This window comes from Megascapheus bottae, chromosome 5 (assembly GCF_031878675.1).
Source record: "Megascapheus bottae isolate mThoBot1 chromosome 5, mThoBot2.hap1, whole genome shotgun sequence".
Classification (NCBI taxonomy): Eukaryota; Metazoa; Chordata; class Mammalia; order Rodentia; family Geomyidae; genus Megascapheus; species Megascapheus bottae.
This window is the reverse complement of record NC_143513.1, coordinates 40,330,104-40,345,440: the sequence shown is the minus strand read 5'-3', so window position 1 is coordinate 40,345,440 and position 15,337 is coordinate 40,330,104. Positions and strand designations below refer to the sequence as shown.

The 15,337-nt window shown below is 40.4% G+C and overlaps 2 protein-coding genes across 7 annotated transcripts in view; one reads left to right on the top strand and one right to left on the bottom strand.

Moving 5' to 3' along the window:
- LOC150063261 (uncharacterized) overlaps positions 1-15,337 on the top strand; it is a 128,271-nt gene that overhangs the window by 64,892 nt on the left and 48,042 nt on the right. The gene's annotated exons all lie outside the window — the stretch shown is intronic.
- Lhfpl3 (LHFPL tetraspan subfamily member 3) overlaps positions 1,502-15,337 on the bottom strand; it is a 472,921-nt gene continuing 459,085 nt past the window's right edge. For all 3 annotated transcript variants that reach the window (XM_090332947.1, XM_090332948.1, XM_090332946.1), the window contains one exon: positions 1,502-3,679. Coding sequence is in view for 1 of the 3 variants with exons in the window: in XM_090332946.1 (XP_090189072.1) it covers positions 3,651-3,679 (29 nt within the window). In the remaining 2 variants the exon portion in view is untranslated. The remainder of the gene's footprint in view (positions 3,680-15,337) is intronic.

The window sequence follows — 15,337 nt, the reverse complement described above, 5'->3', positions numbered from 1 at the left end:
AAAATAAATTATGAGACATCTATATTCTTTCATTTCATTTCTAATTGCTAAACATGTATGTTTTCCTTTTTGTATGTGTGTGCTTGTCTTTTGAGACAGATGTCTGGGCTTATCTTGAACTCAGTGTAGCCCATCTGGCCTTCAACTTGGGATCCTCCTACTTCAACCTCTTGAGAACTGGGTTTATGGGCATATGCCGCCATGGCTGGCTTGGACTTTGCATTTTATTTTATTTTTTTGCCAGTCCCAGGGCTTGAGCGCTGTCCTTGGGCTTTCTCAAGGCTAGAGGTCTATAGCGTTATTTCTGGCTTTTTCTATGGATGTGGTACTGAGGAACTAAACTAGGGTCTGCGCACATACTAGGCATGCATTCTACCACTAGGCTAAACTTCCAGCCCTGGACTTGGCATTTTTGTACATGTTTTTGGTGCTGATGTGTAAGAATTCTTCAGTATGTATATTAGGAATGGAACAAAGCAATTTACTATATATGAATGTTAGATTTTATACAATAATGCCCAACCCCTTCATTTTTCAAAGTGATTGTAACAAATTTTACTCTCTTCACTTCACTAATTATAAATCTGAATGCTGCACCACCTTACCAGGGCTCATAATTATCAAGTCTTTTAGTTTATGGTAATCAAATTGCCACTTAGTTTATACTTTTTGATTAATAATGAAGTTTAGTATGTTTCCATGCTTGTCATTTGTATTTCCTCTTCTGATTTTTGTTGTTGTTAAATTTTGTTTTTCTCCCCCTTTTTGGGTTTTAGGAAGTCATTTTTTTTTGTTGTTTAGTGGTTTGGGGGTTTGAATCCAGGGCCTTGCACTTGATAGTCAGGCACTCTGCACTTGAGCCTCCCCCACCACACTTTTAGGTGTGTGTGTGTGTGTGTGTGTGTGTGTGTGTGTGTGTGTACTGAATCTTTAAGTCAAAGCATCCTACTCTTGCTTAGCATTTTTGTTCAAGGTTGATGGTTCTACCGCTTGTGCCATTCATCGCTATGTCTGCAGTTTTGCTAGCTAGGTGGAATTAAGAATCAGACTTTCCTGCCTGGGTTGGAATCCAGGCAAGAAACCTGCCTTGACTCTCAGCCTCCTGAGTAGCTAGGATTACAGGTGTGAGATACCAGTAGCTCATGTTGGCTCCTATCTTAGCCTCCTTAGTGCTTGGACTATAGGTGTATGTCATCATTCTAAGTTCTACTATTTTCAATTTCACTCTACTGAATGTATGAAGGATTCACTCGAGTGTGCCTAGATTTGGTGACAAGAGGCCTTGTTGATCAATTTTCTGTATGAATGTTTGGTATTAGTTGATCAGCATCTGCTATTGGCAGACTTTTTAGAATGTAGCAGCCAGATTTTGTGAAGACAATTATTTCAATGAAACCATTAGCTCACACTGTGTCATTGGATAGACAGAAACCAAATGCACGGCATATGTACCACACCACCAAGCATCTTTAAGTAACAAAATCTTGTTTAATTTTAATTTTTTTTACAGAAATTCAGGTATTCCAACAAATTTCTTTACATTTCCTGGACCTTAAAAAAATTACACACAACTTTTGACATAACACAACAGAACATAATGAGAAAGGGAGTCACCTTTAAAAAAAGGTAAAAACGTATTTCTTATACTTAACATTTAGTGATTTACATGTGTATTATCTATGTACAAATGGTACATCATTAATGACTCATCTTTATAGCACTGTGGTATACTAAATGACACTTAGGTTTTATGGCAAAAACTTTTGAAACCATTAGCATGTGAATAGGAAGTACTTTAAAAATGTTATCACCACTCTTGGTGCTGTATCATTCCTGATGGACTCTGTAATTTATCTGGGTTGGAGAAAGCCAATCCCTTCTGCTTTTGTTGTAGATAGACACCTCCCTTTAATTAAAAGATGAATTCTTGAAAAGTTGTGTGTAATTAAATTTAGTGAGTAGAATGCACAGGGTAGCTAAAACTTAAAGCAGTAGATAACCACCAGAATGGCCAATACTTCAGTTTATTCCATTAGTATTAGTTTACTCCATTAGTATTCCCTTAGCTCTTTAGAAAAGCCATATCTCTGTGAGTTGGTCATGTTTTATTTGAACATCCTTGCAAGATACTTTTAGCCATCTGAAACATTATTCTGCTTATGGTGAAAACATGGCTAGTACTTGAAATTTTTAGCTAAAATATGAATGTGGTCTTAATTGAGGGTATAGTAATCAACTCTGAATAATACATGTGTTATTCTACCTCAGATATTCTGAAGATATATGCTAATTTGATTTTACTTTTGAGCTTGTGATTGGAGACATTCTATACAGATCTGTTTTATTTTTCCCCTCTTCTTAGGTCTAGAACATGGCTGGCTTCCACTGAGTATCACTTTAGGTTGGGGTGATGTGTGGGAATGCCTGGGACCAAAGATTATTGAAGGCAACTAGATAGTTGTAACTACTTCCAAATGCCAGCGAACAAATAAAAATCAGAATTTTGAAACCCAACATTAGTAAATAAAAAGGTAACTTATTTATCCTACCAAGTTTCTTTGACCTATATAAGTATATAGTCATTTATTTCTAAGGCTATTAAATTACTGTTTATTTTGTTAGTACCACTTACTATCATTTAGAAATAGGTTTACTGGAATAATTAAAAATAATGAATGTCAGTAAGGGAAATAAAGGGTATGGATTTCTGATGATATGGTATGGCAAAAAAATAGGAAAAAAATCAGGTATTTTAGCTGTCTATTTATAAAGTATGTTAAATTCCTATGCATATACTAGGGCGAATTAGAAAAAAGTATTTATTTGATAGCAGCCTATATATTACATGAGAGCATCCAAGGCGAAAATGAACTTTCTATATTTTTTCAGAGTTCCTTGATGCTGTTTCCTGAAAGAGAGGGAAACCTAAATTCGTGGGAGCCTATTATGCAAAGATGTACTTCCTGTAATATACAGCTTGATGGAGTACTAGCATATGTCAGAAACACTTCCTCAGTAATAACTTGTACAGACAGATTAAACTGAACACAGACTTGGTTAAAAAGTTTGAAGTGTTACATCTCTTAATAACCGAGTAAATTGTAACTAATGACACAGTGAAATAAATGAACAGTAGAGATGGAGAAACAAAGGTCAGAGGCATTTTCTAAGATGCTTCCTCAATCATGACATTTGATTGGCCTCTTGCCTACTGAGATAGGAATAATCTAGAACTAACTGCCCTTTTCTTTCTTTCTATCTTTTTTATCCTATTGAAAGAGTAAAGCTTTTTTTTTGTTTTCAGTTTGATTTAAAAAGGACAGTTTAACAAACCCCCATACTTATATATTGTACATGTGAATTCTAGCACGTTTATATCCCCCTTCCTTAAAATATTTCCTGAATATGACTTTTTCATGAATGTGATCTGATCTTATTCAATGACAGTTTCCAATGAGCTGGTGTTTAATCTCTTTCCAGAAAAATCACTCCCATCTCTGCAGATCTAGATGTAGAAGTTGCCGAGTGGATATTTCACTCTTCCATGTTCATCTCTGGACTCTGATCTCTCCCAAGCGTCTTCCTTCTTGATGTTGATGTACAAAAGCTGTTATTCGATTTGTTTAGCTGTTGATTGATTTTTTTTGTGCTCATTCTAGAGAATATTGGCTTAGCAGAACTGCAGAAAGAGGAAGCAAAGAGAGAAAGAGAGAGAGAAAGGATTGGGGGAAGAGAAAAAAAAGATGCATTATTTTCTGTCAGAGAGATTTTTTTTTTGTCCCCCAAGGATAATGCTCTACCACTTTGAGCCACAGCTCTACTTTCAGTTTTCTGGTGGTTAATTGGAGAAAAGAGTTTTAGGGACTTTAGTGCCCAGGCTGGCTTTGAACCGCAATCCTCAGATCTCAGCTTACTGAGTACATAGGATTACAGGCATGAGCCACCTTGCTCAGTTATCAGGAAGATTTTTGTGCACAGTATTAATAACAGAGAAAACAACCAATAATCTAAGTATGCGTTAGATTTATTACCAACACAGGCTGAAATGTTTGAGTGTTCAGTTCCCAGAAAGGGGTCTTTCTTCAAACTCAAGAATTCTCTTCATCAGGGTCAACTGACTGTGAAGGTTAAGTTGAAGGAGCAAATAGGAATAAAGAATGATCTCAAGCCTCATGATACTGCCTAGCACAGAGGGCATCTTATTTGATGCCCTCTCCTTTCTAGGTTTTATTTTTTATACTCAACATATTATAATACAGCTATGAAAGAAATGATTACACGAATCACCCACAAATCCAACTGCCTTGACATATAATTGTTTTCTCCCCACGTTTCTTCCTATCCTTTATGTAGTTGAATCACAGTATAAATGACATTTTGATGTTTCAGATACTATGTCACATATACTCATCATCAGCATCAATTCATAGTATGTGTAGAACATGTCATTCAATGCATTTTTATTCCATATGGATAATCAATTTTCAATTGTTTCACTGTTGTCAGATATATAGAGCTTCCTTTTTTTCCTTCTATTTGAGCCATGCTTCCATTATGAATGCATTTGGAATTCCACACTAGAAAAGTTTGCTTTGAAGTGAATCATTTGTTGGCCTTCAGTAGCCAGAGACTCTCTGTTTCTCCTCTCTCTAAACTGCCAGGATTGGCTTTGTGACATCACAGGATGAAGGAACATGAGGTAGCATGCTGTATACCAAGTAGGGTGAGACCCGTAGGCTAAGTAAGCAGGGAGAAATGGGTATTGGGTGAGCCTGAGCCTCAGATCAGCCCCCCAAAGCAGTGATGCTCACATATCTGGAAGGAGAAGGGAGCTTCCTGCAGGGTAGACATCTCCTTGTAAAGATCTTGAGTTCTCTTGCTGGATCAGAACCTCTGTGGCCAATGTCACAGGACTGCCCACTCTTACTTGCCAATCATCTGGACCACAGCCCAGGGTTTGGCCAAGGCAGGACACTTATCAACAACCTGTCCTGGATCTGCTCTGGTCTTGGGTCATCTATGGCCTCTATCTGGCCAAATCTCTCCTTGGATCCCTCATTGCAATCTCATTAATGATTAGTCAGTCCTTCTTGGATTTCTTTTCTTTGTGGATCAACTGTATTATACCATTGATAAACGGTGTGCAAGGAACTGAGGCACAAATGGAAAGTCAGTGAGTGGGGCTGTGACTAGGGGATAGCAACTGAGGTGCTTGGGGTTCAAAACCTAAGGAAGCTCAGTCTTAACATTATGCAGGTGCAGGACCAGCGCCCCCTAACATTTTGCACATTGAACATCCAGTTTGTCTCTCCCTCTTTCTGCCCTGAGTGCAGAACTTTGAGTCTGAGTGACTTAGACATGGCTACTCCAGGGTATTTTTCTACCTAGTGCCCAACAACAGCAGGCAACAAAGAGCCCTCAGGGCTTGGGATGGTTCTGCAGGCTACTAGGCTAAAAACAACCTGGATATTGGTTCCAGTTCAGAAGACAACACTCTACATAATACAGGAAAGACACTTGGCTGGGAGAGGAAAATTAGTATGCCATCATTCCTTAGATGGCTGTGCTAGCTCTTCAAACAGACCCATGAAGAGAGAAGATGGAAGTTGATAAAAGGCAGAATTTTCTTCTCCCTATGTAGCCATCATTCCCTTTGTCTTAAGACTATGAGGCATTAGGATCATTTGCAGCATTTGGTGGAAGCATTTGGTGGCTCCCCTGTAATCACTGCCTTGTAAAACATTCTGTTCTTTTCAAAACTTTTGCTAACATTTTCCACGCACTATGGATATTTCCCATCAGGGAAGCAATTTAAAAGATGTCACATTTTCCCACGTTTGAATAGAGCAGAACTGAATAAATGAATCATTCAGTGCTGCTTCGGATCTTGGTTCAGTTGGGTTTGACCTTATAACATGTCATGGGCTGAGTTGCCTGTTTTCCATTTGCAGGGGGCTCTTAGCCAGTCCTTTCTGAAACTGTCATTTGAATCACTGCTCATGAGAGCAGCATTTATAATGGCTGCTTTGTCCAGACTATCTAAACGCTACTATGTTGAATCTTCTGTATTTACTCATGGTGACAGGTCTCCTGTGACTTCGGTTCTGCTGATTATTCCTTCCTGACCTATTCTGTTATGGTCTGGAGTCTCAGAGTCAAGATAGTTGAGGGTGAAGGATGAGTAGGGGGTGATAGGCACTGTCTGAGTGAGAAGAAGTCTTGGTAGAAGCAGCCAGGTTTTTGGCAGAATGGTGTGTGAATCTCTGTTCTGAGCATGAGCGAGGGAAAGAGTCCAATCCACCTTTTATTGGTTAAATAGGCATGGCCATTTTCCCCCTGTAACGTTTCAAACTGCATCCAGCTCCTGGAGGCAGAATATGTCACCATCTATGACTCTGTGTCCTTAGGTATTCATTTATGCTGTAGCATATGACAGAATTTCCTTCTTTTTAAAGGCCACATAATAGTCCACTGCATGTAACATATTTTGTTCATACATTCATCTATCAATGGACATTTAGGCTGCATCAAGCTATAGGCTACTTTGTATAATGTTACAGAGATATGCAGGCATTGTGGGGGGGAGGAGGAAAGAGAGCGATAGGGAGAGAGAGAGTGGGGGGGGGAGAGTGTGCATATGTATTAGGGTTTAATTTGGCCTTGAGCTCTGGTTTCGCCTTTTTGCTCATGGCAGTTGCTCTATCACTTGAGCGATATCTCTGCTTCCAGATTTTGCTGGTTGTTTGGAGCTAGAGTCTCTTTGATTTTTTTTTTTTACCCCAATTGGCTTTGAATATTGATCCTTGGGTATCAGTCTCATGAATATCTAGGATTATATTTGTGAGCCACCAGTGCCCAGATGTTATGCAAATATTTTTGGGATTCTGTTTTCAGTTCTGTTAGATATATACACTATTATATATATACATCGTATGTTAGTCTTTTCCTGTGGTTATTGAATTATTTTGCACAAAAATGTTCCACTTCATGGGCCGGGAGTTTGGCTTAGTGGTAGAGTTCTTGCCTAGCATGCATGAAGACCGGGTTCAATTCCTCAGTGCCACATACATAGAAAAAGCCAGAAAGTGGTGCTGTGGCTCAAGTCGTAGAGCTCTAGCCTTGAGAAAGCCCAAGGACAGTGCTCAGGCCCTGACCCAAGCCCAGGACTGGCAAAAACATGTTCCACTTTAGCAGTTCTTATGTTCTGATTTTTTTAAGTGTGTGTGTGTGTGTGTGTGCGTGCTGTGCTAGTCTTGGGGCTTGAACTCAGGACTTGGATGCTGTTCTTTAGCTTTTTTACTCAGTACTCTCCCACTTGAAGCACAGCTCCATTTCCAGGTTTTTGGTGGTTAATTGGAGATCAGAATCTCATGGACTTTTCTGCACAGGCTGGGTTGGAACCACAATCCTCAGATCTCAGCCTCCTGAGTAGTTAGGATTGTAGGTATGAGCTGTATTTCTTCTCTTTAACTACTCTCCAAGATTCAGGTATGTTGTATGTATAAGAAATGTAGTTCCTTAGAACTATAAACTCATTCTGTTCTTCAGGAAGCAGGAAGACTTTTATTTTTCAGTGCAAAGATCTATGGTCTTGAATGAGTCTTTAGTAGGTCCAAAGTTCAGGATCATAACGCTTTACATCTTTTTATTACCATACATTTTTTTTTTTTTGCCAGTCTTGGGCTTGAGCTCAGGGCCTGAGCACTGTCCTTGGGCTTCCTCAAGGCTAGAGCTCAACCACTTAAGCCACAGCACAACTTCTGGCTTTTTTTTTCTATGTATGTGGTACCAAGGAATCGAACCCCGGTCTTCGTGCATGCTAGGCAAGCACTCTACCACTAGGCCAAACTCCCGGCCCCTTATTACCATAAATTTAATAGATTCAACCTTAATTACCCAGATGGGTATTTGTTATAATGTAATATGGCATTCAAATATGATGTATACTTCCTTTAGACTAAAGAGAACTGGGCCACAGAGCATAGAAGGCAATTTATAATCAAGTCTAGTGGATGTACCCTGCCCCTCTCACTGAGAGAAGTAAACAAGAATTAAGGCATATAGTGGCTGTGCAACCCATCATTGACCAGCTGACATTGGTTAGCCACAAATAATATGGCAGTAATAGAGGGCACAGTGGGAATTCTTCAGCTTAAAACATTGTGGAATGACACTTTTGCCACTAAGTACATTCAGTTGCTTAGCCCAGCCCGCAATGTCTGGCTTGGTCTTCTTGAAATGTAGCAGCTGTTGTCTTTCCACCATGTCAATTCTTACTTCCCATTGTGGTCTGGTCACCCAACCATGTCCTACTCTGGGCCTTTGCTCCTCCTGTAAGAAATGTCTTTTTGGTTTCCTAACCAGCATACTCATGTGTCATATTCTTCAAATAGCTTCTCTAGGAGCTATTTCCTCCACTGCCCATTTCCCATTCTTAGGTTTGTGCTTTGCCTCAAGCCTCCCTTATTAGTCCCTGCCTCTTTCTTCTGGATGTGAGCTTCCAAGATAGCAAGGGCCACATTTGATGAGACTGTGTCATCAGCATTCAGAGAGGGGCTCAGTACCTGACAGCTGTTCTACAGCCTTAGTCAGGTGTTGATGGGAAGGAGACTTAGATATTATTATGGATTGAACTGTGTCTCTCCAGAGATTCACATGATGAACACTTGAGGCCCAAAGTGATCATACTTACAGACAACACCTTTAAGAAGGTAATTAAGGTTAATGAGGTCTTAAAGGTAGGCCCTAATCCAGTAGAACTGGTCCTTACAGGAAGAAGAGGACACTTGGGTGTAAATGCACTGAGAAAAGGCCAGGAGAAGACACAGCAAGAGAAAGACACCTGAGAGCCAATGAGATCTCAGCAGAGACTAGCCCTGTTGTTTGATCCAGAAATTCCAGCTTCCCTAATTGACAGAAAACAGATTTCTGTGTTTAAGACACTGAGTCTGCGGTCATTTGTTAATGGCAGCTCTCATAGACTAAAACAGGTATCAGCTATTCCAACATTGGCCCTTCTCTCCCCCTCATCTACAATGCCATGAGATCCAGAGAGAGAAAACAGTTTTTCTCAAGTCACCCAGCTAGTTAGAGAACTGTAATTAGAATCTGACCTAGATAGGTATCCTCTCTCTATTGGCTTTTCAGTTGTGTGGCTTCAGCTCACTATGAAAGTTTTATCAAGTCAATCTTCCAGGAATCCCAGCTCTGGTTGTTAAGGCAGAAGTGAGGGCAGTTACTCTAAGCAACGACTCAGAACACCACCTTGCCAGGTCCTTTCCTCGACCTCTGCTCTCCTCCATTTTGTATTGTTGTAGCTAAGGACAGAAGGCCACACATGTGGCCTCCTTAATTCAATCACAAATGTTTTCTCATACCAATTACAATCACTGATTCCTGCTGAGAGGTAGAAAAACCAGCTACCTCAGGACAGGACAGATAAGCTGGTCTGGACCTAGAGGCTTAGGGTTCCAGAGAAGGAAAACTCACTTGTTGGGAACTGATTTATTCGGGGGGTGATAGTAGACTAGTAGAAACTTCAGTGATAGAGTACCTGATACGGCAGACTCATCCAGAAATAGGTAAGCTTCAACACAGGTCTGGGATGCATTTTGTAAATGAGCAACTATTCAAAATATGCACACAGTCTGGTACTGGTGGCTCATGCCCGTAACTGTAACTGAGATCTGAGGATCAAAGCTAGCTAGGGCAGATAAGGCCCAGAGGCTTATCTCCAATTAATCAGGAAAAAAAAGGACAGAAGTAGAGATGTACTCAAGTGGTAGAGAACCAACCTTGAGTGAAAAAAATGAAGTGATAGGCCCTGATTTCAAGTCCCAGTACTGGCACAAAACAAAATAGAAACCAAAATTATATAACTCCATCTTGAGGTATATGAGAGTTTGTAGAAATTTACTTTGGTGATACTTAGGAAACACTTCTTCAGTAACTAGACTTTATAATGCTATTGGGCTAAGATTATGTTTCTGTAATTATGCCCCGTATACTTTCTTATATTTCAATCACCTGAATATTTTCTGATTATATATATTTAATATATAAACAATATATTACATAAATAACTATATAAATATATTATATAATATATAACTATATAACACATATATATTATATATATGTGTGGGGGGACTATATTTCTGGGTCTTACCTGAACCTAACTGATCAGTAGCAAAGTGTTTCAGAGTATGTGAACATTTACCCTTAAATGGCCAGCCCTAGACTTTCAAGACAGCTGGAAGTCTAAATCTGAGACTGATTTAGATGTGGCCATGACACTTTGCTTACCTTAGCTTTTGCTCTCATCTGTAAAGTGGATCTCGAGTCTATGCTATAAAAAGGCTTTGAGGAATCAGATTGGCATTTGACACACTTGTGGAAGATATGAAATAAAGCAGAAAAGACAAAGGCAGTTGCTTGGACCTCCCTGTGAAGTCTTTTTAAAAAAATATTTCATTGAACAATAAAGTCAGAAATCTATATAGTTTCTTAGGGCTTATTTAGAATGAAGTATCTAAAAAGAACTCTTTAGGACTTTACAGGTAGACCCCAGGGATGCCATCCAAGCTGGACAAATTTGGAGATGGAGACCTCAACATATTTAACCTCAGGGAGGATTGTTTCCTGTCTTAAGGATGTGATTATTCTCTGTGTCTATTTGTATCCTCAGTGAAGAAATCTCCCTCCAAAGCTAGTGCTTCTTATCCCTGATAAGGCCTTTGGGATGTTGATGTTTCTCTCTAGGATAAGCATTATCTTACTGGACACTGATTTTTAGTCAGGCCAAATTAAGTATTTTACCTTATGTTGCTCAATTCCTACAAGCAGTAGGCAACATAATTCATTCTATTTTACTCTGATCTTTATTTACTCTTATTTTGTAGCTGTGGAAATGATAAACAAGGCATAAGGTATGCTAGGCAATAATACTACGTCTCCAACTCCATTAAGTCAAATTTATTAATGAGAAAACCAATTTGTTAATCCTGACTTTGAGAAGGATCATACACTGGTACAGAGAAGATCTGGATCTGATGCTTTCTTCAGCAGCCTAATTTGATTCCTCTCCCAGACAAGTTTGGGTCTTGACTTGGTCTTCCCTATACTTTTTCTTTCTCTTTCTGCACAGTAGGAGAGTGGGGTCTCAGTGCTAGGTTATGCGCTTGATGCTCCATGAATGGGTATTTAATAAATGTAAGGAATGTTCTGATTATACTAGCAAAGCTGTACACATGAGATCGGAAGTAATATTCCAAGTACAAAATTAGTTAAGTCAGGGCCGGGAGTTTGGCCTAGTGGTAGAGTGCTTGCCTAGCATGCACGAAGACCCGGGTTTGATTCTCGGTACCACATCCACAGAAAAAGCCGGAAGTGGTGCTGAGGCTCAAGTGGTAGAGCTCTAGCCTTGAGAAAGTCCAAGGACAGTGCTCAGGCCCTGAGCTCAAGCCCAGGACTGGCAAAAAAAAAAAAAATTAGTTAAGTCAGAGGACTTCTTATACAGCCACTTAAGATTATCTATGTTAAATGAGTGATATTGATGTTATTAAATGAAGTAAACACAATCTAAAATAACTTTTATAAGATGACCCCACTTAAAAAAGATAGATATATTTATACACACACAAAAACATGGAAGAGTTTCCTCTATGCTACATTGGTAGTTGTTTTAGAGAGTAGATTTAGGATGCTATTAAAATTTTTTTTTTGCCAGTCCTGGGCTTGAGTTCAGAGCCTGAGCACTGTCCTTGGATTTTCCTCAAGGCTAGTTTTCTTCCCTGAGCCACCGCACCACTTCTGGCTTTTTCTATGTATGTGGTACTAAGGAATCGAACCTGGGTCTTCGTGCATGCTAGGCACGCACTCTACCACCAGGCCAAACTCCCGGCCCTAAGATTTTTTTTTTTAAGAACATTTAGGCATCCAGAAAAATTGTCTGATTTTTTAAAATTTTTAATTGATTATTATTTTTTTTTCCAGTCCTGGGGACTGAACTTAGGGCCTGAGCACTGTCCTTGAGCTTTCCTCAAGGTTAGTGCTCTACCACTTGAGCCACAGCACCAGTTCTAGCTTTTTTCAATGTAGGTGGTACCGAGGAATTGAACCTGGGTCTTTGTCCATAATAGGCAAGCACTCTACCACTACGCCAAACTCCGGGCCCCCTGATTTTTTTTTGACAGTAAAAGGAACAAGTTTTTGGGTTTTTTTTGTTTGTTTTTTTGGTGGGTCATGGGGCTTGAACTTGGCCTGGGTGTTGTCTCTGAGCTCTTCAACTCTAGGCTATGGCTCTACCTCAGGGCCTGGGCATTGTCCCTGAGCTCTTCAGCTCAAGGCTACCACCTTACCGCCAAGCCCCACTTCTTGCTTTTTCTAGAAGTTAATTGGAGATAAGAGTCTCAGGTCCTTTTGTGCCTGGGCTGGCTTTGAACCTTGATCCTCAGATCTCAGCCTCCTGAGTAGGTAGGATTACAGGCGTGAGCCATCATTCCTGCAGAACAAGTATTTTATAACCAGGGAACACTGGGTACTAGCATTTTGAGAACCAAATGCCTTGGGAAAAATTAAATCTTCTACTGTCTTCAGTGTCTTCATGGATTTGTGTTGGCTTCCTTAAGTCAGAGATAAGGAAATGGCCTGAAAACACAGAGCATGCCAAAGGGGCAGGTGTATGTATATTTCTAAGCATCTTGTTGGGTAGGGTCACATTCGTGTTGTTTTCAACACAGTAAGTACATCACTCAGTGCAGTTTTTTTTTCTTTTCTCTCTGATTTTGAGGCTTAAAACCAGGACCTTGGCTCAAAGTAGAGCAGGGTGGGAGTTAAGTCACTGTGTGAGCTGTCCACCACCGACACTTCCCATCAATCTGTCTATGCCATATCTCTTTTCCTCATTATTGTTGCCTTCAGTGGCTGTCACAGATAGAAGGGCTGAGTAATACCCACAGGAGCACCTGACCCCCCCCCTCTCTCTCTCTCATCAGTCCATTGATATTTTCTGTGACATAACATCCTTGCACAGAGAACAGGTTACTGGTTCTTAGAAAGCATTCCAAGTCTAGCCAACCCTTGATTGTACTTGTGATTCAGTGGAATGGCTCTTGGCCAATGTGTGAAAATGCCAATTAAGAGACCATTCAAATCTGACTGTGAATTTGGCAATGGAATACTCCTGATATGAGAAGACACCTGAATATGAGTAGGCTAGGCACCAAATCTGTAGAATAGCTTGGCAGATCTGTCCATACCATTGTAGCTGTGTCAGGAACCATGGGAGAGGCAGAAATAACCTACTATGGGAGAACAAAAATATATATAAACCTCCAGTGATCACCCACTATGCACAGTGCTGGTGGGGTTCCTGGTGCCAGAGTCTTACTCTCCTCAGCCTATGAGGCTGAGTGTGTCACAGGTCTGCTCCTTTCATAGCACTTTTCAGAAGCAACATTCAATCATTTTACATTCAAAAGAAAAAGAATGAATGAAGCCACAAAGATGGTTCACACACAGGTGGTTCACCCCTACGGCTGGCATCAGCATCGTATCCAGAAGCCAGGTGGTGAGTTGAAGGTGGTTTTGGAGATCCTGGCTTCCCTGTATTCCTCCCTCTTGTGGTTTCTGGCCTGAAATAATTTCCTCCCTCTTAGCCATTTATGGCAGCTCTGGGCACTGAGGTTTTCACCAGGCAAGAGTTCAGAATCCACGGAAGGGGAAGGACTGAAGAGCAGAGCTAAAGTCAATCTGGCAGTTTCATTCCCACATGTAAACATTAAGTCAGAAGCTCTGGGGCTGCACTGGTGCTCTGGGCAGGGATTGGGGCTCTTTTCTTTTTCCCCTGGAGCTCTACCAGGAGTTTTAATGCGGGGCAGGGGGAGGGAGGAGGTGTTAGAGCAAAGATCAGGATACTAAAGCTAATGGTCTGGTGCCTACTCAGAGCTTCCTTGGGGCTCCTGGTTTGTTCTGTGGGAGATGGGAAGAGGAAACTTCCTCTTAGATGTTTCCTCATTCTATAAAAGGGAGGAAGACAAAAGAAAAGAAATATAATTAGGGTTGTTCTCTAAGAAAACTTCTGGAACATATTTTTGAGATGATGCAGTTTGTAAGGAAGAGTACACTACCTGGAATTTAAAAATTCCAACTTTATCAAGGTGATACATTCATATATTTTTTAAAAAAATGTACAAGTTGGGTGTAGGGTCTAGAATTCTAGTTACTCAGGAGGCTGAAATCTGAGGTTTAAAGACAATCTCAGTGGAAAAGTCCCTGAGACTCTTATCGTCAGCTAACCAGCAAAAAACTAGAAGTAGAGGTGTGGTTAAAATGATAGAGGGTCAGCCTTGAGTGATGCCAGTTCACAGCCTTGAATTCAAGCATCAGTGGCAGCCAAAACAATTAAAATAAAATAAACTGCACACTGCAAGCATTCGTGTGATCGAGTCACACCACTTCATCCCTTTTCACACAGTCCTACAGTCTGAACCTCATGTCTGTCTTTTAATAATACCCAGTTTTATTCCAGTATTACTTCACTAGTCTAAATGAGGCAAATATTCTCCTATTATTTATTAGTTTTAGACCGTATCTATTGAGTCTCTGCTAGAGAAAGGAGAAGTCACTTTGCTTTCTCCTCACATTCTGAGTCTCACATTCTTTAACTCCTCTGATTATGAATTAGTTGCCTTTATGAGTCCAAATAGCCTTCATATCTTTGTGTCTTTTTTCTTGATTCTTCTCTGTCATCAGACAGGTTCAATACATCTTTATTGAAGGTCATGCTATTTTGTGACTGTTCCTTTTCCCCATCCCCCTTTTACTTTGATATTTGTATGCAAGCTTAACTTGTGGGCTTGGGGGTTTATAGCTCAGGGTTAGAGTGCTTACCTAGCACACAAAAGGCCCTAGTTTGAACCATTAAAAGAAAAACAAGGTTGGCCAGGTGCCCATTCCCAGCACTACTGACAAAACCAACCAACCAACCAACCTTAGCCAGGCACCAGTGGCTCATGCCACTGTAATCCTAGCTATTCAGGAAGCTGAGATCTGAGGATCTTGGTTAAAGCCAGACAGGACAGGAAAGTCAGTGAGACTATTATCTCCAATTAGCCACCAAAAGCCAAAAGTGGGGCTGTGGCTGAAGTGGTAAGGTACTAGCTTTGGGCACAGAAGTTCAGAGAGAGTGCCCAGACCTTGAGTTCAAGCACCAGGACTGGCACACACATGCACATGTACACACACATGTGCGTGCACACACACACACACACACACACACACACACTCATGACTTTTCAGAAATTACTATAGGGATTTCAGCAGGTTAGTCAATGAA